Below are 26,849 nucleotides of genomic sequence, written 5' to 3'. Positions count from 1 at the left end.
TAGATTTTTCCCATATCCATAGACAGCTCTTTATAAGGTTTAATCCAAGTTGAAGCACTGGTTGTTTTAGGCATTATAAAATCACAATCTTCCTTTTTGTTACGCACAACGAGTGTTTACGCTTTGAATATCAAAACAAAAATGATTTACAAATCTGAGCATCAAATTAGAAATGTTTAGGTACCTAATTCAATAAACTGGGAGATTTTGGAAAATCCCTAAATTAGGAACAAAACTATTAGCCGTTTACCTGCTGTTAAGATACAATAAATTGTAGATAGATTTGGGGATTAGATCATAAAATGCAAATGAGCGAACTCTTAGCGATTATCCAATAACTGAATGCCTCAGTGACCGAGACTTTCTAAGAATGTTGAGGGCTACTTAAATTGATCTTCTTTGAAATTGTAAATGTTTTGTACCTGTAGAGATTACGTACTTAGATCATTTCTTGATTAAAATGGCTACAAAATTTTATACAAGAATTGAAATAAATTGGTATGTTTAAAAATTTTCAAATACAGTATAAAAATCTGAACTTTTATGCACTTTATGCAAACTTTTATACAAATATGCCGAAATATGAAATATTTGCATAAAATATGCACAATATGCAAAATATGCAATATGCATATTTGCCGAAGTCTAGTCATAAAAGTGGGATTTCCAGATTAATAAATATTTCTATTTCATAAAATATTTATAATATTGGACTGACTAAAAAGGAAATATCAATTAGCAAAGGATGTGAATAAAAATTGTTAGAAATTTTACTTAATTAAATATATACGAACAAGCAATTAGTTCCATCTACTCTAATACTAAAGAAAAAAAGGATATCACGCTTCATTAACATTTACAGGTCAATCAACCTAGAAAGTAACAAAATGAAATTGTTTTGAAGAAAAAAAAAAAAAAGGATTAGCAAAGCTCCAAAACCATCAATTTTTTATGTAAATATATAAAAATTTAAAAAAGACGGGGATAAAGAAATATGAGAAATCGAAGTTCAGGAATATATAATAAGATCACTTGAGGTACATTCCCCAAATTGTACATAAGTTAGACAGAAAGACGTTCTATAAAAGGCATAATGAAACATAGAGCTTATATGATCTAGGGTAAAATAACCTTCATATATGAGATCAACCACAATTGTGAATTTTGTATAGACAAAATGGGTACAAAGAGTTACTAATGCTGAGGTACTTCGTCGCATGTGTAAATAAAAAGAATTACTAAGAATAATCAAAGAGAGGAAAATGCACTACTTGGGTCATGTGTTGAGAGGCGAAAGATACGAATTACTTCAAGTTATACTGGAAGGAAAAGTACAGGGCAAAAGATCAGTAGGAAGACGCCAGAACTCGTGGCTGAAAGACCTGAGGAGATGGTTCGACTGCTCATCCGCAGACATCTTTCGCACAGCAGTTTCCAAAACTACAATTGCCGTTTGGATCGACAACCTTCGAAAAGAGACGGCGCCATGAGAATAAGAAAAAAATATTGGATTTGGTAGAAATACTCAAATTAATTGTTTTAAAACTAAAAATTTATTTCTCAATAAATGGAGGACTTTGAGCTTATGTATTTAAAAAGCATCTTATAAGGCCCAAGTCAAGAAAAATATTATTTAATATATATGGGGAGCATATTATTTGAAGAGCTCTTGAAGGATGGTAAAAGGTCATCTCAATAAATGGTTGAAAAATAAACAACCTACGTTTTACAGATGACACAACCCTTCTTGCAAATAGTCAAGAAGAATTAATTGATTTCATACGACTCGTTGAAAATGAAGGTCAAATATTTGGTCTGCAGTCAGACATATCAAAAACAAAAATTACGATGGTTGATAGACTATATAACAGTCATCCACTCATAACCACGATTGACAAGTTTGAGATTGTGAGCTCATACATATATTTGGGATCATTAATCACAAACACAGGGCCACTACAGGAAAAAATAGAACGTAGATGTGATCTAGCAAATGTTGCTGTAGAAAAGATGGCCAAATAAGGAACGACTCTCAAACACGAACTCTAAAAATGAGGCTGATCAACTGCTTAATATTCTCAATACTGACGTATGGATGTGAGTCTTGGGCCCTACAATAAGCGGAAAGAAGAAACATAGACGCCACTAAAATGTTATGTTGGGGAAGAAGAATAATGTTACGTATTTCGTAGACCACAAGACAAATAATTTAGTTTTAAATGAGCTAAAGGTCAGCAAACGGCTCTAGAGCAAAGTACATCTCCATAAAATAAAATACTTTAAACATGTTATGAGAGCAGACACAGAAAACACGAAAATACTTTTAATCCAATGAAAGGTAGAAGGTCGAAGATCACGAGAAAGATCTCCAACCAGATGGATCGATCAAATTACAGGAATATGCAAAAGATCTATTCATGAGTTAAAAGAAATGACCAGAGACAGAGATCTTTGGAGGCGGACAATACACGACATCCCGATGACCACTACACTCCCTCCGGGGGCTCAGGACTGAAAAGAGAGACTCTATATGTCGATCAGACACCAGCGAATTCTAGTCTAAGTAGCAGATTCGAATTTTAAACTAACTACTACGTCCGCCTTTCTGTTTTCTGGCCAGGGCCGAAACCGTCGACCACTAGATCTTTTCACAGTGAAGTGAATGCGATTCGGCCGCCTGTCCCGCTTGGCTATCTGGCCGACATAGAAGACAAAGTTTGACCTACATAATTATAAAATAGGTGAATAGAACAGAAAAGGTAACGCTCATTTCATTAAAGAACAACAATAGGTATAAAAACAGTTGTATAGAAGAGGGTTAAAACAAACTTCATATGGAATGGACCATATAATATTGCAAGAACTTATGAAGGTAATTACAACATGAAATAAAAAGGGCAAAATAAATAATACCTTAAACTTGGCAAACAACATAAGTTATATTACCATCAGTCTATAAATAAAATCTATAATCGTCATCATCATCGTTTCAAGTGCACTGTTTGTATCTAGAATGTACGGTCTTGTGCAGCATGGATCGTATGTTTCGTCATCTTTCGCAGATCATTTTGGCTCTGTGTGGGCGGTGTTCCTCTATTTCGTTTATCTGTCTTGGTCTACATTTGGTTAACTTGCGTGTCCACCTTCCATCGTTTATCCTTGCCATGTGGTCACTCCATTCTCATTTCAATCTGCAAGCTCTCTCCACAACATCTCTAACTCTGTTTTATTGTTATTTCTATGATTGAACGCTCCATCATTCTTGATGTGATGCTAGTTTTGTGACATTATTTTTTGTTAGGAACAGTATTTCTGCACCATAGGTCATTACTAGGAAATCATACCGTAATAGTCTTTTAGTACGTTTTTAAGAGCTCCATATGCTGCCCATCTATTCACTATTCTTCTTAATACCTTATCTGTTTGGTTGTCCTTGTGTATTTTAATTCCTCGTTTAAGGTAGGTATATGTACTTATTGATAAATTTTACTGCGTTTTCTGAATTTTTAGGTTGTTACTGGGCATCAGGTTCGTCATGTATTTTGTTTTGGAGAAATCTATTTTTAAATCGATTTCTCTGCAGAATCTTTCCAGTTTTTCTTACGTGGTGTTGATTTTGCATGCCTAACACTTCTTTGAATTTGATTTCGTTACTATTTTCGTATTACTACGTTTGCGGCATTTCTATAAATACTATATAATAATATGGAATAGCGGTTATCAATGCAACTTTTATTGAATGCTTCAATTACATCTAGTTCTGCCGAGACAAACGCTTTGTGGGAATCTATAAACACTAACAATAGAGGCTGTTATATTTATCATTTTTTTTAAAAGTTATTTTATAGCTTGCAGGTGGTCATTGGTGCCAAACTTTCATAGAAATTCCGCCTGCTCTTTGGTTTGATACAGGTCTAGTTTTTATCTAATCTCATTTTTAATAGTTTTGTGAAGTACTTGTGCATGTTTCTTAACAGGTATTGTCGATAACTTTCTATTTCAGTTTTAGCTCTTTTTTTTTATGTAGCAGAATTGTTACAGCCTTTTTCCACTTAGACGGTATCGGCTTTACTCGTTAAGCATAAATTAAAAAGTTCTTGTATTTTGAGGATCATGTATCATGTACTCAAAATATTTTCATTTAGACCCTGAATCTATATTAACTATAACAAAATTAATAATAATATAATAAAAAATATTACAGAAACCATTATAGGAGAAGAACAACACAGTGTTCGAAATGAAAGGTTTACTAGTCAGGTAAAGAGTATCGAACTGTCTGTAGTTACAGAATGCACTACAAATGTATTATTTAACTTCCCTGAAGTCCAAAATCATGAAATTTACAAATTTACCAAAAGAAGGAATTCAGACGGATTGGGTCCTCTAAGTCTAAATGTAAACATCTAAATCTGGTGGGTGAAGTAAAATATATTAGGATATCAGACTAAAAGTTAGTTGAAAAAGTTCTTGACTTTTCAATCGAAGAAATAAGGTAAAAATAGTAACCGTTTTAACCCTTTAAACGCCGAATCATTAAAAACTGTAAACAAATTTCAACTATCCATAAAAAAGATGTTATTGGGATATCTTTTATAATTTTGTTTTGTGAAAAAAAAAATAAAATGCTGTTTTTGAGAAAAAAACCATGTTCCCAAAATGGGAACGTTGGCATCTATAAGTCACAACATATAACAAAGTAATATCATTGCAGTAAAAACATATTTTATTCTATATATTATAACAAAACTAACAAAATTTAAAATAAAACTATAAATCTAATGTTACAAATAATATGTTAGCAAGGTGAGTGATATTTATCAAAACAAAAATTTTTATGTAGACGCTTTTCACATTTAGTACACTCTAAGCGTGTGTTTCTTTGGCATACAGTACATCTACCTTGTGATGTACTTTTAGAAATATGATTTATTCCATCAAATCGTATATCTCTAAGAACTGGACAAGTTGGACCACCTTTTCTTTTTCTTGAGCTTGCTCCAACTTTGATTAGCGCCATAGCAACATTTCTTCGAAAATCCAAATGAGTTATAGTACTTTCAGGATTTACGTGTTGGTAGAAACGGAATGCTGCTACCACCGCTAAATTTAAGGAGCGAGAAAATAAATTCCACCACCATTTTTTTGATCTTAATCTTGCACACATTCTATTGCAAAGGTCGACACCACCCATTCCAAAATTGTACTTCTTGATCAAATTTGGTTGTGGAACTTCTTTTCTATTTTCAGATTTTACTCTTCTTGTCGCATTTTGGAGCGGACTGATGGAGAAATGATTGCTTGCTATTGTAACTGCAGCGTTGTCATTCCACTTGACGCAAATAACTGTACCATCGGATTTGTAATCAAATGTTCCCCGATCTTGCTTCTTTATTGTTTTTGATGATACCAATGGACATTTATTTATTCTGTTCTCACGCACAGTTCCACATGCCCGAATACCTCTATCACACAAGCTTGACAATAGTGAATAACTGGTGAAGAAATTGTCAAAAAATACATTATGGTTGTTGGGGTTCTCAATTACTTCTAACATTTTATTTACAACGTGGGAACCTAAAGGCATCTTTCTATCTATTGTTTTACCGCAGTATATCTCTAAATTATAGGGGAATCCATCTTGTCCGCATAACATCCATATTTTGAAACCGAATCGTATTGGTTTATTTTTTATGAACATCTTAGCCGAGTGATGCCCATGATACGGAATCATCGATTCATCTATGCTGAGATTTTCATGGAAAACTCCAAATTTTTTGAAGTTTTGTTTCAGCATATCATATAATTCTGCAACTTTTGCAACTTTATTACCAACTGGAAGGTTGGCATTATCACAAATATGAAGATAACGTTTTATAAGTCGGAACCTTTGCCGACTCATTATTTTCGAAAAAATTGGAGCCTGCATGTCATCTGAAGTAGACCAGTAATCATCCTCAGAAGGAACATGGTGATATCCGCTTATCAAAAGTAACCCCAAAAACTGACGAAGTTCTTCCTCAGAAACAGTAAAGTTGTGAATATTTTTATCTCTATGAGCGTAGAGTTCGGTATTATGACGAATAAATTGAACTATTTCAGATGTAAAAAATAATGAACAAATTTCGAACTCAGATTTGCCCAAGTGTTCATCGCCTACTCTTGGTGGTGTGGAAGCTTGAGCTTGAATTCCAACCTTCTCACTCTTTTTCCATTTACGTTGAACCGATACATTTTCTTCCTTATCTTCGTCGGAAGATTCATAAGCGTGAATTTCTACTTCACCGGGTACTTCGTCTGGTATATCAGGAATATCTAACACCTGATCGTCAATAGTATCCTCGTCGCTTTCAGTACCTTGATCAGCTGAATCAGGTGGAAGAATAACAATATCCACTGGTTCTGCGGACGTTGAAGCTTCCACATCGTCGAGTGCATGTATTAGAAATCTATGCCTTCGTATAGATGATCTAAGTGTATAAAAATATATCTAAGTATTATGCTTTTTTTTGTTGCCACCAACTTACCCATAAAAACTTTTTGGATCCAAAGATATATCCATTTTTTCACTGAAATAAAACTAAAACTCAAAATTATTATAAACACCACGTGTTTTCTTCGTCGTAACGTCGTGACGACTAATCCAAGCCGTTACAATTACGCGCGGTCATTCTCTAGGGAACCTTGAATAACAGTGTTTCGCTGTTGCCAACGTTCCCATTTTGGGAACAATGAATGCTGAACGTGATATCTTTAGAAATAAGTTACGTAAATGTGTTTTTTGTAAATATTTCCTTTATATAATTCATTTACTGTATTTCTATTCAAAAATAAATCACAGTTTGGTACATATCGACTCCCAGTAACAACTTTAGCACAAAAAAGCAAGTGATATGAATTTGGACGTCATTTTGCGCGGTTTCTAGATGAATCCCGTAAGTAAAAAAAACATTTCAGCTAACAGAAAGTAAGAATGGGACATACAGAAAGCATATTTGTTACAATATTTGAAAATATTTCAATATTTTCTGAATCCAACTTATTTTTTACTGTGTTCCCAAAATGGGAACGTTGGCGTTTAAAAGGTTAATTAAGTTTGTAAAAAACTTACTTCTAATCCATCCACTGCGATTTTATTAATAATATCGTGTATATTGGGTTTGCAAGTACATATCTTCCTTCCAAAGAATTTAAGTTCTTTATCTGAGAGAGGTGTAGTTATTGGTATAACGTTGGGCATTATTCCTTCTAAAGATACAATTTTAAATGTTTCTGCTTTCAGTGTAGCTTTATCTTTCTTCTCCTAAATAAAATATAATAAAACATTTAAATTAATCAGCTTTAGATGGATTTTTTGTTTAATGAGACTAATAAATCGTTTGTAAAATAAAAGTAAAAAAATATGTATAATAAATACAGCTTTTCGTTTTAAGCTGGTTTTCTACTTCTCAAGGTGGCAAATGGTTGTCTTTTTTAAGCTGAGATTTAAAGAAAAAGTGTTTTAAAGTGTCCGTTACGGCTCATAGATTAATTCCACTATAAAAAAAAAACAAAGGAGAAAAATCACTATTAGGTATATGTTCTTTAGTCAAAATAATTTAGCTAAAGGCTTCTAGTTGGTCCATGTTGTTAACAACAGAAATACGATGCTTTTCGTAAATACGTTGTAAGTTAATGTAGATTGCAGCAGGCTGCCGACTTCGTAGCACTTAACAAGTACTTGGTAAATACTTGCTAAATATCAAGTTGTGTGTATGAAGAACGTGAAATTCGACATGATACTTGTACTTGTCTGCAGTCGGTAAACTACTCAAGTCAAAAGCGTATAAGTAACACTACAATTACTCGACAATGGCTACATAGTATTCCGAATATACAGTTATATTAAAAAAAAGGGTACAAGTATTAGAAAGAGAAGTTAACGTCATCCTATTTGTGTAAAACCGGCTGGGATTTTTGGAGGTTATCAAATGTCATAAGTGATCAAAAATGCAACTCATAGACGTCAAAGACGTTTAATTTGATAGAAGGTTTAACGTTACGTACAATAAAAAATTAATATGCCTCGTCATTTAAGGGAGATTGAAAAGGCTCAAATAATTACGAAAATGGAAGAAGGATGGTCAATTCGTGCGCTAGCAAATTTCTATAATAGAAATTTGAAAACAATCTTCAGAATTAAGCAACGATGGGTCCATCAACAATCATTAAAAAGAAAAGTTGGTTCAGGGCGTTCCAAAGTATCCACTCCTCAACAAGATGCTGCTTTAGTTCAATTCTTAAGAGATAATCCATTTGCGACGTCGAAGGATTCAAGGATTGATACGGGATTTCCTGGTGCCCAACCTACTGTAAGCAGAAGGATCAATGAATCTGAATTAAAAAACCGACCAGCTGCTAAAAAACCATTAGTAACTGTTGAACATCGGCAAGCAAGAGTAATATTTGCACTAAACTATACCGCAACCCACAATTTTGGAACAACGTCATTTTTACTGATGAAAAAACTTTTCAGTCGACCTATAACGGTCAAATCCGTGTTTATCGTCCAGCCAATACTAGGTTTTGAAGAACGATATATTCACTCTCATAATAAATCTGGACGTTTTTCTGTAAATGTATGGGGTTGGATTAGTATACATGGTCCTGGTGTTTGTTGGCGATTAGAGGGAAGATTTACTGCCGACAATTACATTAACGTTTTGGAACACGTAATGCTCCCTTCTATTGAGCAATTGTATCCTAATAATACTTTTATATATCAACAAGATAATTGTTCAGTCCACACTGCCTATGCCGTAAGGAATTGGTTTCAAATATAAAAATATAAATCCAATTGAAAACATTTGGGGCATAATTGTTAAAAAAATATATAAAAGAAATTTTATGCCATAAAATTCAGATCAATTGTGGGATACAATCTTAGAGTGCTGGGAAGATCTTGATCCAAATATGATATCTAATATAATTCAAAGTATGCCAAATAGACTAAATAAAGTTATAGAAGCAGACGGTTCTATCACCAAATACTAAATTCTATTTGTAACAGTCATTAAAATTATTATTTATATAATTGTTGAATAAATGGTTTCGTCTAATTAATGCTCAACGCCAATGATTTATATTTTTAATAACCTGTGACATTTGATAACCTCCAAAAATCCCAGCCGGTTTTACACAAATAGGATGACGTTAACTTTTCTTTCTAATACTTGTACCTTTTTTTTTGAATCTAACTGTACTTGAACTAGTTTGTTTACTTGAAAAACTAGAAGTACTTGTCAAGTGTCGTGAAATGAACAGCAGCCTGAAGACTCACACTAAATCACCAATATGTGTAGCAATACACGCCAATGGTATTGAGTTACCTACTTACATACTGTTCCATGGGAACAGTATGTCATCGAGTGCCATAGTCTGTGGACTAGTACGCACTCCGAAGCGCATCGCCCCGCCTCGAATTTTCCCATTGGCTCTTGACCTGGAAATCCCTATTTATCGCTCGAACAGCGCATATAAATATTAGCGATTTTCAGGTCAGTCCCTCATGGGCTCTGCTCCTGTTTATTTTTTCCATACTCTAAGGCCGAGAGTTATTTTCAACTGTACGTTGGTGTTTTATTTCGACTAATCGTGTCATGTAAGAAATATCTTGTCTTTGTCAAGACAAGCCATCAGAAGACTACAAAATTTGGTGTTATTTCAACAATTTGTCATGTAAGAAATACCTTGCATTTTTAAAGGCAAGACACCCAAGAAGATAAATATTTTCAAGTCCATACCCTGAAAATGGACCTAAGTAGAGGAGCTCTCGATGTTTACTCCGAAGCCCTCTACAGAGCATCCGGGAATATCAGAAGGTGTTTAGACCCTTCTTTACCTCCCCGAGGTGACAAGTATTTAATATACAATAAAATTTGTTGACATTAAAAAAACTTTAGTATAAAGTATGACCTCCATATTGGTTACTTACAGCTCTACATCTACGGTTTATAGTCAAAATGATAATGTTAATGTCAAACTACAAGACCATAAAACTAAAGACCCTTATGCTAGCGGAGATAAATGAGCGGAATCCTATTTAGCCTACGTAATATTTTTTTCACCCATTTTCCACTAATTTGTTACTACCCTAATAGTTTTTCACCATCAAACCACCCTAAAGGGGAGTGATTGTGCTGGCTTACGGTTAAAGTTAGTAGAATTCCAAATAAATATTTATGATATACCACAGTGCTCTGCTAGGTTTTTACGAATTTATTATAACACTAGTAATTATTCACCCCTCAACTACTCCTTATGAGAAGTCAATAATTTTGTTGGGTTAATATTTAAGGTGATAAAAAATATATTTTTACAATTTTACGGTAATCTACTTCTAACTGAAAGTATAAATTGCTTGCCAGGTTTTTACTGAATTTTACCAACCTCATAATTTTTGACCCCCTAACCCACGGTTAATGGGAAACATTCAACAAGCTATTCACGTTAGCTAAAAGCAAAATCTTTTTGGAAATACAAAAGTGCTCTGCTAGATTTTTACTATATTTTTACCAGCCTAGTCATTTTTTTCTCAACTACCCCAATTGAAAACAATATTTAGGTAACGGGAACGTTTCCAAATAAGATTACTTTAGTGGTGGAAAATTATCAGGGTGCTTAAAGTTTAGTAGTTTAGTAAAAACTTAAAAAGCACTTTTATATTTCAGTTATAAGTAGAGGACAGTGAATTTAAAAAAAAATTCTCCTTAAATTTTAATCTTAGAGAATTATTGACTTTCCATAAGGGGTAATTCATAAAAACCTAGCAGAACACTGTGGTATATCATAAATATTTTTTAAATTCTGCTAGTTTTAACCTTAAGCCAGCATAAACGCTCCCCTTAAGGGTGGTTTGGTAGTGAAAATTTTTTAGGATAGTAATAAATTGGTGAAAAATGGGTGAAAAAATATGCCACTGGCAAAAAGTTTTTTTTTTTTGAATTTTGTTAGTTTGAACCTTAAGCCAGCAGAATCGCTCCCATTAAGGTTGGCTTGGTGGTGAAAAATTATTAGGGTGGTAATAAATTAGTGAAAAATGGGTGAAAAAATATTACGTAGGCTAAATTGAATTCCGCTCATTTGTCCCCGCTAGCTTAAGGGTCCTATAAAACTACTTACGTCACAACATGAATTTATGGGAGAGAGTAATTCATAGACGGATACGTGAAAAAACCGAAATATAGGCGAAGAAAAATAATTTTGGCTTTATTCAAGGCAGATTAACAACAGATGTAATTTTTTTTTAAGGTATTTAATGGAAAAATATTGGATTAAAGAAACAAACGCTCATATGGTATTCATTGATCTTGAGAGAGCATGTGATGGTGGGCACTCAAAAAAAGGGAGTTCACGGTGAATATGTATAGATTGTATGAGACATGTATTGTTGTATATATTACCTAGGATCTAGTTTTATTTTGTTATTTATTTTTTTTGAATATATTTTTATTTAATTGAAATCTGTGTTTTACTAAGTATGCTGTCACAGACACAAGAAAGGTTATGAAGAAATGTAATTGCGGAAGCCTACCCCGCATAAAGATAAAGGCAAAGAAAATGATAATTGTCATCTTACATACATATAAATTATATTAATAAATTTTAATTTCCGTGATCTAATCGTATTTTTTAAAAATAGAAAAAGTCTTCTTCTTTCTTAGCTTTTCCCTTACACTTCCTCGCCACTCATTTCTGTGGAGAAGTAGAGTAAGAAACAATGACCCCTGAAAAGCAAAATAATAGAAACCATGAATAATAGACCCCCAATTAGAAAAATAATAGAAAAAGTATTATTATAAAATTACTTTTGTTACCTTACGAAGTTGAGAATCCTTTGCCAAATCATCATCAGTTAACTTGTGTCCTGATACTGCTTCTAAACTATCTTTTCTTAAACGTTGCTTTTCCTTTTCGGAAATAGGTGCTTTCTTAAGTATTTCCGCACTAATACGCTCCAATTCTTCCGATTTTCGTTTAAATCGTTCCGCCTTTTCTTTTAAATCTTTAGTTACTTTTTCTTGTTCATCAAGTTTTTCAGCCAGTAAATCACCTCTTAATCTTTCGTCTTGACTTCTTCTTCTTTCTCTAGTAATAATATCTTCGACTTGCTCAACTTTTTCCTTTATACTTAAACTTTTTCGTTGCTGATCTTCCAGCAGTATTTTAAGTTGATCACGTTCGGCTGTTACTCGATCCAGTTCTTCTAATGCTTTTCTAAGAGATTCTTTTAGCACTTGCATTTCCTCGTCGTGTTTTTTGTTCAGTGATTCAATCTTTTCTTGATAAGATTTTTGAAGTTTATCTACGCTCTCTTCGTTTTTCTTCAAAATATTTTTTATGTCGTTCTCGAATTGTTTTCTCATCGAAGACATATTCTCACCTTGATCTTTTTTTAAATCTAAATTTTCAGAAAGACAAGAATCCAAATCGTTTTTAACAGTTGCGATCTCTTTCTCAAAGGTAGCTATTTTTTGTTTAAGAACCACTATATCATCTTTGAGTTTTTGTATTTCGTTTGTCTTTTTCTTTATTTCATTAAGTGCATCTTTTAACTTACCCTGAACTGCCTCCAATTCTTTTTGCGCTTGCAAAAAGTCATCTTTAAGACGAACATTGTCATCCTCTAATTTTTTGGCAACTTTGCTATCTCCTCGAGAGGTATCAAAAGTTTGTTTCATACCGACGTTTTCCTTTTCTAGTTCTACTAGTTGTTTTTTTATTTTAACTTCGTTTTCTTTCATCTTGGAAATATTAAGATTAAGTTGTTTCTTTTCATCTTCACATATTACTAAAGCCTGTTTTGCCGAATCTAACTTATTTTGGAGGCTTTTAATTTGTTTTTTTAGTTCAGCATTTTCATCAATAAGTCTTGAATTTTCATCTGCTGTATTTTTAGCGTCACCATAAGCACCATCTAAATTTTCTTTTAAGCTAGAATTTTGTTGTTCAAGTAGTTTTAATTTTTTCTTTAAATCCGCTACATCATCAGTTACAGTTAATTTTTTCGCCTTGTCTTCAGCTGCACCAGCTTTTTCCTTTAACTTTGCTATTTCTGCTTGTAACTGAAGAACCAACTGTTTTTGTTTTGCATTCTCATCTCGTAGATTTGTTGTAGCATCACTACCAGATTTAGCTTCCTTTAATGCTGATTGGAGATCTTTATTTAATTTATTGTTATCTTTTTCTAATTTAGCTAGTCTTTGCTTCAATTTTGCATCGGCATCCTGGGCCGCACTCATACTTGTAGCTCCTTTCTTGGCTTCTTCCAGAGCAATATTAAGATCTTTTCTTAAACTAGATATTTCACTCTCTAATTGACGAATTTTTTGTTCCAGTTTATTGTTTTCATTTTTCAAATGGGATACTTGACCACTACCGGTTTGTGCTTGCGCTAAAGCTGCTTCTAATTCATTTTTAAGTTTATTGTGTTCTGCTTCCAGTTTCGCTAATTGTCGTTTGAGTTTTATTTCATGGTCTTTAGCTGTAGCACTTTGTTTGTCTTCATCTAGAAGATTATTAAGCTCGTGCTTCAATATTTCATTTTCTTTTTCTAGTTCAGCTAGTCTGTCCTTTGATATAAGGTCATCTTTTACATGAATATCCTTTTTCAAGGCAACTGAAGTTAAGTTTTCTATATCTTTTTTAAGTCTTGCATTTTCAGATTCTAGCTGCACTATTTTTTCTCTTAATTTAGTGTTTTCATTCTTTAAATCGTTGTAGGATTTTTGTAGTTTGTCTTTATCTTTTAATGCTAAATCTAGATTGTTTTTAAATGATATATTTGCATCTTCTAATGTAGCATTTTTTTGTTTTAGAGCTACAACATCATCTTTTGATTTGGATAGTAATGAATCTATTTTTCCTAATTCTGTACGCATAACTACGATTTCTTTGTTTAGCTCTATTTTATCATTTTCTAATTGTGATAAATGTTTCTTTAGTTTTGCGTCTTCACCTTTTAACTTTTCCAATTCCAACGTTGTTTTTTTAAAATCTCCCATCGCTCCTTCATACTGACCCTTTAGTTTTTTATTTTCCTTTTCAAGATCAGCGATTTGCTTTTTCAGTTTAGCGTTTTCTTTCTCCAATTGTGATATTACTTTTGGACATTTCTTATGATCGTCCAATGCATCATCCAGTTCTTTTTTAAGTTTATTTAAAGCGTCCTCGGTTTGAGCTGCCTTTTGTTTAAAAATTGCTGCTTCATCTCTAGAACCTAAGTCTTTCATGGCCAGATCTAAACTATGCTTAAGATTTTTATTTTCCTCTTGCAATCTACTAATTGTTGAGTTTAAATGTTCAATTTTAGATACGTTACCTTTGTTAGTAGCATTTGCAGCATCTAAGTTATTTTTTAGTTTTAGATTTTCAGCTTCTAATTGGGCTAAGCGTTGTTTCACAGTGAGTTCACTATCTTTTAGTTTACTAATTTCAGCAGAGGATGATTTCGAATCATCTAAGACACTATTAATTTCTTTTTTCAATCGATCGTTTTCCGATTCTAGTAGAGCTAACTTTTGTTTCAATTTTTTTATTTCCTCTTGGTTCTGTACATTGGTAGCTGTTGTTTTTTGAAGGTCATCTAATATCTTATTAAGTTCTGCATTTAATCTTACATTTTCAGTATTTGCTTTATTAACTTGATCAGTTAAAATTTTTTGTTTTTCCTCTGTTTTTGATAAATTCAGTAGTTCATTTCGATTCGTTTCGATCTCCTTATTTAGTTCGAAATTTTGATCCTGCAAAGATGATACCTGCTTTTTGAGTTTCTCTATCAAGTCCTTAAGTTCTTCATCTCTTTTCGCAATCTCTGGTTCTAATTTTGTAGGTTTTTCTCTTTGTCTAACTACCTCCTTACTAGCTTCAGCCATAATTTTACTTCGTTCTTTTTTACTCAATTCTTCATCTTTCATTAGTTTTTCATTTTCTTTTAGTACTCTTTGATTTTCCTTTAGTAATTGTTCATACTGTTGTAAAATTTTGTCGGTTTCACTTGCTTTCTTTTCTTGTTTTTCATTTGCATATTTTAAGGCTGCAACGGCATTATCCAAGTCTTTTTTAATCTTATTTTTATCCCCGTCTAGTTGATTTATTTTTTTCTTTAGTGCAGCAATTTCTTCCTGCTGGTTAGATATAATAGAAGAAGATTCTTGTGCATTGTTCAAACAACTTTCTAGTTCTTTCTTTAATTTGGCTAATTCATTTTCTAAACTTTGTAAACTTGTAAGATTTTTCGTCTTTTCTTTTTCTAACAAATCTAATTTATTAGCATCAGCTGTTTTAGCTTTTAATGCGTTTTCCAGTTCTCTTTTCAATTTTCCCATTTCATTTGCTTCTTTCAGTGAATCTCGTTTTAATTCTCCAACTTCCTTTTGTAATTGATCTATTTTATTTAACGCACGATCAAGTTCAGCGGCTTTGCCTTGTAATCCGGAATTCTCATTTTTTAACTTTAATAGTTGTTCCTGTAATTTTTTTATTTCACTTTTAAGTACATCATCCCCCGGAGTTTCAAGTAAAGCTGCAGTAGGTTTAATTGTTTCACTTTCTAAATATTGGAGTTTTTGCTTTAGTTGTTCGTTTTCCTCACTACAAGTTTTATTTTTATTTTCGCTTAATAGAAGTTCTTTTCTTATTTTATCAATTTCGTTAGTAAGGTTGATAAGATCCTTATTTTCTGCTTCTAACTCTAAAATTTTCGTCTTATATTTACTTAGTTCATCGTTAAACATTGCAGTGGGGTCACTTAGCTTGTAAGTTGATAACATCTCTTCGGCCTTTGTAGTCCGTTTTTCAGCATCATCTAAACAAAAATTATAATAATATTAGGTTATTAATATTGAATGGGATAATTTGTTTTGTGACATTTTTTTTGTGATTAAAGTATTAAATTATTGTTAATTCTTTTACCCCCGTGCTGATACGCTCATGGTCGTTTTAGCAGAGGCAAAATTATTATTGAAACTATCGACTACCTCAAAATACGGAATAACTGACTTATTAAAAACGACGGTTTAGGTAATCCTCGGTTAATTCCTTCCGGCTTTAAGGCCGGGTTCCTTTATGATAAATTTGATAAATATCGTCGGGGCACGTAGTAATGTTTTCTTTCTATAATAACCTAATCCAAAGGATTTTAATTTTCTCATGTCCAATTGCTGGTACCGTTATTTTACTCGAACTTTTCGGAATTTTTACCTTCTTAGAAATACTACAGGCTGATCTGATCGTTTTTGAGGGGGAGATATCCCACCTTTCTTTGGTAGTTTGGTAAATTTTGGCAGAAGGGAGACCACTTCTGGGTGGGCACTCGTTGAGAAAAGACTTACTTCTCGTGGGGCGCTTCGCTCATATTATCGTCTCTGTGTTACCTTCTCTGTGCATTTTCTTTCTAAGTGTGTAAACACTTGTATATTTGAGTTTTTTGATCTAATATCATATTAGATTAAATATTGGTATAAAGTACCTTTAATTTTAATTAACTTCAGTGCTGGATACAAGTAAAGTATAATAGTAAAGTAAATTAACTTCAGTGAATTAGTGCAGCAGTCATCAAGAATTACTGTAAGTTACCATAATCTTAGTATCTCAACTAATCTGGGCGAATAATATGGTATGGTATCATATTTTTTTCAATCATCTGGGTGAATCTAAGTTCATCCATGTCTTCGCCTGTAGTTAAGAGTAACTACTGCTTTTTCCATTCAATTTAAAGAACATTCAATATTTTCTTACGAACTTTCCATCAGCTACTAAGAAATTTCAATAAATAATAATTATAAACATTTAGTTCTTAATCATTAAATAACAGTACGAGATAGATAATCAATTTAACCAAGTGCGGTTTGGTTAAATTTTTAATTCGGTAACCTTTTTGTATTCTTGTAAATTTATATTTGATTAATTTTTGTTATTTGCTATAATTGTTATACTTTTTTAACCCAGTGCCTCGAGATATGCCCATTAAACAGCAAAGAGAGCTTCTTTAATCAACTTTGGTTGAATTTTTTTCTTACTCACTATCGGGCTCTCTTCGCTGATAATTGAACCTGTGCATTATTATATTGTTGTATTTGTAAAGATACTTATTATTCCTATTACTGCTTATTTTTATGTGTACACCACCATTTCATAATTGATGGTGTATTTTTATTACTTGTATGTACATTCAGCTACCGACATCATTGTGTTGTTGAATATATTGTTTTTGTTTTATGTATGTATTTTATTTGTCGACTCCTAACAAGTTTCCTGATATAACCATAACTCTGAATATTTGCTTTTTACCTTTAAATATTACTATACCTTTGACCAGTAGAAAGATCAGGCCGATTAAGTTTGGTAGGTAAGTAGATGGACGGAGTCCACCTAATATGTTTATTATTTGTTTATACAGTGTGTTGACCAAATTTATTTAATAATTAACTGTTGGTATCTTTCCTTGGATTTGGTCTCAGAACCAAAATATCTTTCTTTATCTCTTTTCTTTTCTAAGGTTTCTTAATTTCCTCCTTAAACCCCAAAAAAAATTGAGTGGCGCCCTGTTTCTATCTTATCGTATCTTTGGTAATTTTACCCATCTATCTTTTTGTTTATTTCTGTATCTTTTCTAATATCTCTTATCCTATCTTTACTTATTTTGTCCGTTGGACCCATTCCCGGTTCCAAAAGCTAGTTTCGAACCCACGACTCGCTCTCCACCAACCATCTGGCTGCCGTCCGCAGTGTCTCCATTGGTGACCTTTCTAGCATCATCCAAAAAAGGTTTCCGAGGTTACAGTTTCTTTATAAAATCTATTATAAATAAAATAATAAAGTAATCCAGAGATGGAAACCCCAAGGAAACAGAACAAGAGGAAGGCCCCGTAAAAGATGGATAGACGACGTAGAGAGGGATCTTAAAATCATGAACATCAGGCAGTGGCGAAGGAAAGTATCCGACAGGGCAGAATGGAAGAACATTGTTAAGCAGGCCAAGACTCACAAAGGGTTGTAGCGCCATTAGAAGAAGAAGAAGAAGGTTATTAATATTAAACGACATTGGTTAAATATTAAGCCTTTTTTCGGAACCCATTTTTTATTTGACTGCAGCCAAATGGCTTTTTGTACATCTTTTATTCGTGTAACATTCTGGCTTAGGCTTTATCGTTAATGACTACTTACCTAGCCGAAACCGACGAATTTACACGCCCTCCGAAGCAGTACAAAAATACAACTATTGATCATGACTTCCTTTGGTAAAGAAGATCCGATGAACATTTTTATCAGTAGAGTCTATATAAACAATAAATTGGGCGCTATCGCTTAAGTGATAACGAATGTTTTTATCATAATGTTTTTTCTTCTAGCCAGAAATATTATCTTTATTATAATTGTCTTTAATTGGAATGGATTCACCAGAAATATCCATCATTGTTCGACCCGGATCATCAATCTCCTTTCTAACAGATATAATATCACTAAATATAATACAGTGTGTTCTAACGAAAATTTGAACCCCCCACCCAAGGGGGAGTAACTCAGAAACCAAGAGTTTCTTAAAATAAGAAAAAACACGTCAATTGATATTGGGAGGGGGAAGTATTTTCATGCAAAATTCGTGCCCTCAAATGTAACCCCCTACAGCCCCGCATCAACCTACCGTTTTTTTAAACAGCAAGTGTGGTCAAGTGGCACATCATTCGAAAGGTATTTTTTTCTCTACACGATACTCTATTTTTTTTAATGTTAGGAATAACTTTAAAGAAACTTTCGTTTTTTGTCAGAAACTGAAAATATACTGTGGTGAAATTCACAAACAATTTAGGTATTTTTTTGAAAAAAAAAATCATGTGTAAAGGCCGTTTCAAAAAATGGTACACACAGTTTGTGACAGAAATAAACGCGTAATTATCTTTTTAGAAAATGTGTGTATCATTTTTGGATGAAATGTTCATTTTTTTCTTGACAGTAATGAGTGTCAATAAAAGCAGTTGGTACACAAGAATTTCTCACAGCATGCTAGACAAGATGTTTTAACACGTTTTGTTTTTTTTTATAACAAAATTACGTCCATTTTTATCTCTATTAATTTTATAACATCTTGTACAAGGACCTCTCTGTTCTACTTCGGAAAGTTTGTGATTTATTTCTTGGTTAACACGACGATCATCCAAATTTTCAATCTAAAGATTTTGACTACAAAAAATTTCTGACACTTTTTATTTGTTATAGCCTCGTATGCAGTGTGTGTATTTATAATAGACGTATTAACCAGAAGTTCTATTGAGACTTTCCTATATAATTTAATACCCCTACGCACTGCTGATGAATATGATACTTTTTGATCAGAGAAGTCTATAAATGATTTCACATTATTATACCGCACGATTGTGAAAGGTTTCTTCACCACAACTCTTTTTGTTGGCACATCCACTATTTTAGGCACAGACTCCGTAGTGAGAAACATGACATTTCATTTGTCTTTCTATTTTCCAATTATGACTTTACTGTTGCTCTGTCTCATGACTTATTTATTTAGCTTCACTTACTACTTTCCAATTACGCTTTCCGTTTTTTCTCAGTGTGAATGTAAATGTAACCTGAATGTAAAAGTGGTTCCATAAGCTGTAGCACCACTTTTGTACCAATTGACTTTTCATTAGGTGTTTGCTCTTTTCCTGTATAAATTTTAAAATTGTATGTGTAAACTTTCACTCTATGCAACTTAAATAATTTTACACCGTATTTGTGGCGCTTCCCAGGTATATATTAACGAAAGCTCAGTCGTCCTCGAAAAGGAATCATCGTCTCATCTATACACACATTCTTGTCAGGAACATATGCTGATTGAAACTTCTTGATTAGCAAATTTTGCAAAGGAAGGACTTTTTTGAGGCTGAGACAATTTTGTTGTTTGAGAAGTGCAAATTGGTCAAAAGGAGCTCAAACCTCATCCTGGACATGTGAACAAAGTTTCCAATTTCATTTTTGTACAGCATATTGGTGCTAAAATAATCTTTTAAAGTGGGTTTACGATTCAACCCCATCCAAATTAGAAGCCTAAGAAAACAAAAATTTCGGATTGATTTGTGTTTCTCCATTGTCCCAATAATGTTGTTTTTGTTAATGTTTCGTTTGTAATTCCTAATATTATTTTCAATAATTCAATAGTTTTAATATATCTGTTCAGCATATCTGTTGGTTTCCTCGGCAATAAATGATAAGATTTCGTTGTCAATAAATAAATGTCAATATAAAAATGAATCGGATGATCTTGTTCCCTCTGTGCAAAAAAACTTAGGGAGAATCCTGTTTTTTCCGCGAAAGTAAATGTCTTCAAATTACCTACAAAATTGTAAATAAAACTCAAAACTATAAAAGTGAATACTAATTTATATATCACCTGCATAATTATTCCAAATGACATTAGGATTATTATAAGTATTATTTAAAAAATTATCAAGTTCAAAATCGTTGTTGAGAGATTCTAGATCAGATTCGAATTCTATCTCTTGTCCATCACTATTAATTTCTAATCTATCGAATCATCATCATCTTTACTAATAAAGTCATACTCCAATTCACTCAAATTTTCCGTATTTCAAGTAGTTCAACATCACTTAATTTTTTATTTGCCATTTTACTAATTTTAGAAACGTAAACACACATAGGTGTGCTTTGTGCCCTCCAAATAAATTAGCAGGACCCTGGTCTATCTGGTCTGGACTCCACTGCCCCTACGAGTCCGACACCAAAATGAAGGTGACGCGATGCATAAGCATCGCGGGGCTCTACCTCTCCCGTAGTACCTGTGTTGCGATTACCTCACCTATCCGTTATCCCCTCCCACGGGCGGACAGGTGACGCAGTTAGAGGAATTTCCACCTCGCATGTAGACAGGTCGCCGCCGAGGATCTCTCCTCTACCACTCTTAAATCTCCAGGCGGGTACGTGCCAAGACACCGACACCACGATTGGTGGTGTAAGGCCAAAAGAGGTGTGTACGGGCCCAGCTCGTTAGACCGGTGATCGTGACGCCTAAACGTCTCAAGTGCGTTTCTACAGACCCGACACCTCAAGCGACGGCTCTCCACCTCTCAATTCCTATCCATTAGTCGCCTCTTACGACAGGCAGAGCCTTCTGACCTCGGCCGTATTCTTATCTCCGCGAGCCGAACGGAGACCTAAACACACAAGAGTAATGTTGTACAAACTAATACAGTGAATCACGCCTGCAAGTCAGTAATATGTCATCTGCTGAAGGAGTCTCAAACTGCCCCGCCAGAATTTTAAAAAATCGGTCATAGTACGGCCATCTGTTAAATAACTCACAAACTGCTTCGCCAGAATTTAGCCGTAAACTGTAGGAGCCTAGATGCGCCTATAAAAGCATCGGAACTGTGTTCACAAAACGTACACACAGCTTAAACCACCAAACCAAAATTGGTATACGCAGTTTCTGGTAAACTTCAACTGTGTACCATAAATGGTACACGCAGTAGCCAAAGTGTTAACTGATTTATTGGTTGAACACAGTTATAACAAGAAACATTTCATCAAATTAACCAATCAAATATTCGAAATGACGTCCTGTGACCTCCATACAATAATACAGTATATTTTCAAAGCCTCTTCGTACATGTGCAATTACCTCCGGTGTCAATAATCAACATTTTGTCACAGTTCTTTGTCGCAACTGTGCAAGATCTGCAGGCGGAGTGGCGTATATTTTTGATTTTAGGTATCCCCACAAAAAAAAATCCAAAGGCGAAAGATCCGGTGATCTGGCCGGCCACTCCATTGGACTCCTTCTGCCAATTGAACGCGGTGGAAAACGTTGGTTCAAAAATTGTCTTACGCGTATATTATAATGTGGGGGTGCCCCGTCCTGTTGGAAAGACAGATTATTCTCTAAAAGGTTATTATCAGATTTCAATGTATCAGTGATGAGCGAATCAATAACGTTTTTTAACAAATTTAAATAAGTTGTTCCCTTGAAATTTCCTTCAAGAAATAATGTCCAATAACGTGATTCCCTAAATTGCCAACCCATTCTCCAACATTTAATTTCTGAGGTGTTTGTGTATGTCTCTCCATGAATAAATGAGGATTACTGTTACTCCAATAACGACAATTATGTCTATTTACGTCATCATTTAACATAAAAGTAGATTCGTCGGAAAAACACGTATTGTACAATCGATGTTGAGTGTTATTTATGATTTTGCTAAATTCTTCACAAAATTGAAGCCGACGATCAGGATCACCTTCGTTTAATTGATGAAGTAGTCGTATTTTATAAGGGTGAAATTTATTGGATTTTATAATTCGATAAACACTAGATGCTGATACACCAGATTGCACGAGAGTTGTCTGATAAACTGTCCATTATCCATTTGTAAATGATTCCGCCACTTCAATTGCTTTATTTCGCACTCGACGGTCTACTCCGTGGTTTGTGTTATTAACATAACCTGTAGCTTCAAATTTATCAGTTAAATGTTTAATGTATTGGTTATATAAGTTTTTTTCTGGGTGGTTCGTATTAAAGATCCTTGCCGTAACCTTAGCACACTGATTATTTTCATAGTATAGCTTGACTAATTCTATTCTTTCTTTACTATATTATTCCATTTTTGTAAGCTTTTACAATAATATCGTCGTTGACAAATCTCAAATCAAAGGTAACTTGGTAAACACTAAAGAAGATAATTAGAATTTATTTTCTTTAAAAAAAGTTCATATGAAAAAATGATATTTTTACAAAAAGAAAAAAAATATGTTCAACACAGTGGCGTGTTCATATCGATTTGCAGGTTGATTGAATTATTGTACTGGAGGTCACTAAGAACATTTAATTGGTTAATTTGGTAAAATTTTATCTTTTTCTTGTTATTACTGGTATTCATCCAATAAATTAGTAATCCAAAATTATCTTCTAAGTTATTACGTAAATAAAAAAAAAATAAAGTGTCGTGTAGAGAAAAAAATTACCTTCCAAATGATGTGCCACTCGACCACACTTGTTATTTTAAAAAACTGGGGGTTGTAAATTTTTGTTGGAACACGCTGTATTTTCTCACCAATACACAGATAAAATATCTTTGAAATAGGAAAAGTTTATTCGACAAAAACAAAGACTATATTCAAACCAAATCCCGTTCAGAATAAAATCTGTAGAATGAAAATCACAGGAGATCTATTGACAAACAGATTATTGAAATAGTTCAGAAAATAATTCTCTCCAAATGATTACTTGTGAGAGGTACTGGGCATATATACAATAGAAGCAACTAAGGAAGCAATTCCCAAACTCAGAAAGATCATAATTCACAACAGAAGTTAAAATAAAAAAGTAAAAAAGTTTGTCTATGTATTCTGTAAACAACGAGGATGAAATACCTTTACTGGACTAAAAATTAAAAAAAATTTAATATCAAATTAAAAAACAAATAAATATACTTACCTAGCCTTTTGGTTAACTCATTGATCATCTTTTGCATATCTTCAGTTCTTGTTGCTAATACATCTTTAACTGGTTCCAAACCTTTGAGTTGGCTCTCAAGATCACCAACAATGGTTTTTATAGCCCCTTTGTCTTCTAGTTGCGGCTGGGAAATTAGTTCTTCTAAAATTGGCGTTTTTAATTTTTCCATTAAATGACTGACTTCACGATTAGAAATATCTAACTTCTGTAACAGATTTTCATTTTCTTTTTTTAAAGCTGCTAATTCTTTTTCATTTATTTGAGTATCTTTAAGATGCTGAAGCTCTATTTTCGTTTTGTTTAAATTATCGGATAAAATTTGGTTTTGCTCAACGCATGTGCTTAATTTCTGTTCGAGATTTTTATTCAAATCTTGCAAATTTATTAATATTTCATTTAAATTTTTAATTTCGTCCTCCAACAAAGATGTTTTACCACTACTCGTTATTAAATCTTTGGATAAGGTTTTTTCTATGTCACCTTTTTCGAATTTAACTTTTTCCAACTCTTTCTTGAGATTATTTATAATGTCTTCATCGTATGTTTTTTCCTCGAGTTGTTTGTTTGTCTTCAGCAGCTCTTCGTTCTGCTTTTGAAGTTCTTGGATCAATTGTTTAAGTTCTTTGTGTTCCAACTCATAATTATAATTCAATTCATTTAATCTTTTGTTTTCGTCTTCCAAATCTGCGACTCGAAGTTGAGCTTTTTTGAGGTGATTAATAAGATCTTCAATTTGGTCTTTGGCTACGTCTTGCACTTCTATTGAATGTCTTCGCAAAGCTTCATTCTCGGCAGATAATCTGGCTACTACACCTGCACTTTCCCGAAGTTTGTAGATTGTATCATTTGCTGTAGCTAACTCGGATTCAAGAATTTGAATACGCTCTTCTAGTTCTTTACATTCACTAGGAACTGAAAGCCTTGGTGAATAAAACTCTTCCAATTCCTCCTTTGGGACATCCACAAATTCTTCGGTAATTTCTTTCATAGGTACAAACTTTTTAGTTATTATTTTTTCTGGTGTAATATCTGTTATAATTTGGTCTTCAATAATACCCTCTTTCACTGAGATGGTTTTTCCTTCGTCATCTTTTTTAATATGCATAACCTTTTTAATCTTTTCTATTAGCGGTATTTTTGTTTTGGTTACATCTCTCAATATTTCCTCTCTTGAGGGTTCTTCTTTTGTAATTTTTTGGGTGGAACTAATCTTTGCTTTGGGTGGTATGTACCATACGTCTTCCATCATATCTACACTTGTTATACCAGACACATCGTCTACAGCGTCTACATCTACGTCTTTCTCCAGTTTTTGTACTAGCTTTTGGTCAACAATTTCTTCTTTAGGTAAAACTTCAATACCTTCTAACAATACTTCTTGATCACTTTTTACCTTTTGTTCAAGAATTTCGATTTTTTCATGTAAATATTCAACTTCTTCAGTTTTTAGTGTCGGCAGTTTTTCTATATCTGCTTCAATTGATACTCTAGGTCTGACTTTTCTAGTTTGACATTCTGCAGTGCATTTGACCAATGTAGGTGATACTTTCATTCTCTCTTTTGCACATTCTGCAGTGCATATTACTGGTGTTGGAGTAATTGGTACTTCCATTCTATCTTGTGTCACAGCATGGAAATATTGTACTTTCTGACGTTTATCGTCGGTATGAATTGGCACAGTAGCTCTTACATCTGTTACTTCTGTAGGGGGAATTGAAGTTGATACAAAGTATTTACGTTTGCAATTGCATTTTAAAATATCGCGTTCAAATTGAGTGGCACCATCTTTAGAGCGAGGTTTGGGGCCATAAATTATATGAATTGGCTGTTGTTTTTTTAAACACATACATTCATCACTGACTGAACCTCGTATAGAAGTATCTTTTTCTAGCGTTGACGGACGAGTAACGATAGACTGATGTTTTAATTGTGGTGGATACCTTGGAGTGCTACTGGCAGAATCAATATCTCTTGTCATAGTACCGATTTCTGCTTTTGGTTTGGAACAAGAAGCTCTACAAGAGCCATTCGTTTTTTCCTGAAATATAAAAGAAGAACTCTCGACCTCTAAATCAGCAGCACTGGAAGCGTCTATACTACTGGTAGCCTGTGTTGCTTGTGCCTTTCGTTTACCTTTAATACATTGCCAAGTCTCAATATTGGTGTTTATTCCTGTTGAAATACAGTAATTAACTATATAATTTTCCAGTTTTCTATTCAAAAGATCCTGTTTATTAAACATTTTAAGAGGTTGGTTCAACTCTACGGATTCAGGTGCATCCGTCTGCGTTAAAAATTCATCAAATTCTTGGTCTTTTATTACATTTCTAAGTTTGATTAATTTTTCATGTAATTGTCTATTTTCTTCTTTTACATATTCCAGTTCATTTGTTAGTATATATATTGAATCGCTTTCTAGATGATCTCGTCGCTGACCTAACTTTGACTTCTCAAACTCCTCTAGTATGGGTTCGTGATCTTTAAGAACTTCTTTAAGAGTATTTAAAGAATCTTCTTTCTCCTCCAATTTTTTAATAAGCAATAAATTCTCTTCAGTTATATATTTTATGTGTGTAACAAAATTTTCGTTATCTCCTTTTAGAGTTACAATATGTTCTAACAGTTTTTGGTTTTCGATTTGTACTTCGGCAGCAAAAGATTTTATTTCCTCACTTTGACGTTCAAGTTCATTTGTTTCTCGTTGTAAAGAACTTATTATAGATTCTAAATGTTCATTTTTAATTTTGTACTTTTGAGATTCACCACTAAGTCCTTCAATGGAATTTCTTAATTCATTTTGTACTGAACACAGCTTCTCTTCGGCAGTGATAATCAAACTGTCTTTCTTTTCCAGCTCTTCCCTCATTTGCACTAAACGTCTCTTGAAATTTGCCTAAAAATAAATACAAATAATTTAAAATAAAGGGCTAAATAATTAATCTTACTTTACTGTTATTGCTGAAAGAACTCCTTTATTTAGAGTCTCAATTCTGGACTCCCAATACGTACCAATTGAGAAAAGGGAAGAAATAGAAAAGGGAATAGTTGAGAAAAGGGAAGAAGAGGAAATAAAGTGTCAAGAGTAATAAATATAACACTACAGTACTATTCCCTACAAACCCTTCACTACTAAAGAAGTCTCAAAAATTATCAAAGAGCTTCATAACTGAAAATCTCCTGGATAAGGCAGAGATAAAATTTTCTCTTTAAAAATGTTGGAGTGAAGATACCCTCATTTCTAACTCAGAGAATAATACCCTTAAACGAGGAAAAGTGTGTAGTGCTTCGAATTGGTAAAAATAACCCACTTCTGCCGTGCTCTGTTAATGGGCAGCCATTA

General features: G+C 33.2%; 1 protein-coding gene across 1 annotated transcript in view; it reads right to left on the bottom strand.

Annotated features, from left to right (window-relative positions):
* Positions 1–26,849, bottom strand: part of LOC140441909 (uncharacterized) — a 91,131-nt gene that overhangs the window by 14,648 nt on the left and 49,634 nt on the right. Inside the window, exons 9-11 of the mRNA XM_072532907.1 lie at positions 23,489–26,402; positions 11,856–15,844; positions 7,112–7,303 (exon numbers count right to left, since the gene is read on the bottom strand). Of these exons, the coding sequence (XP_072389008.1) occupies positions 7,112–7,303; positions 11,856–15,844; positions 23,489–26,402 (7,095 nt within the window). The remainder of the gene's footprint in view (positions 1–7,111; positions 7,304–11,855; positions 15,845–23,488; positions 26,403–26,849) is intronic.

Source organism: Diabrotica undecimpunctata, chromosome 5, assembly GCF_040954645.1.
Source record: "Diabrotica undecimpunctata isolate CICGRU chromosome 5, icDiaUnde3, whole genome shotgun sequence".
NCBI lineage: Eukaryota > Metazoa > Arthropoda > Insecta > Coleoptera > Chrysomelidae > Diabrotica > Diabrotica undecimpunctata.
The sequence above is the reverse complement of the archived record's forward strand: the minus strand, read 5'-3'. Positions and strand labels throughout refer to the sequence as shown.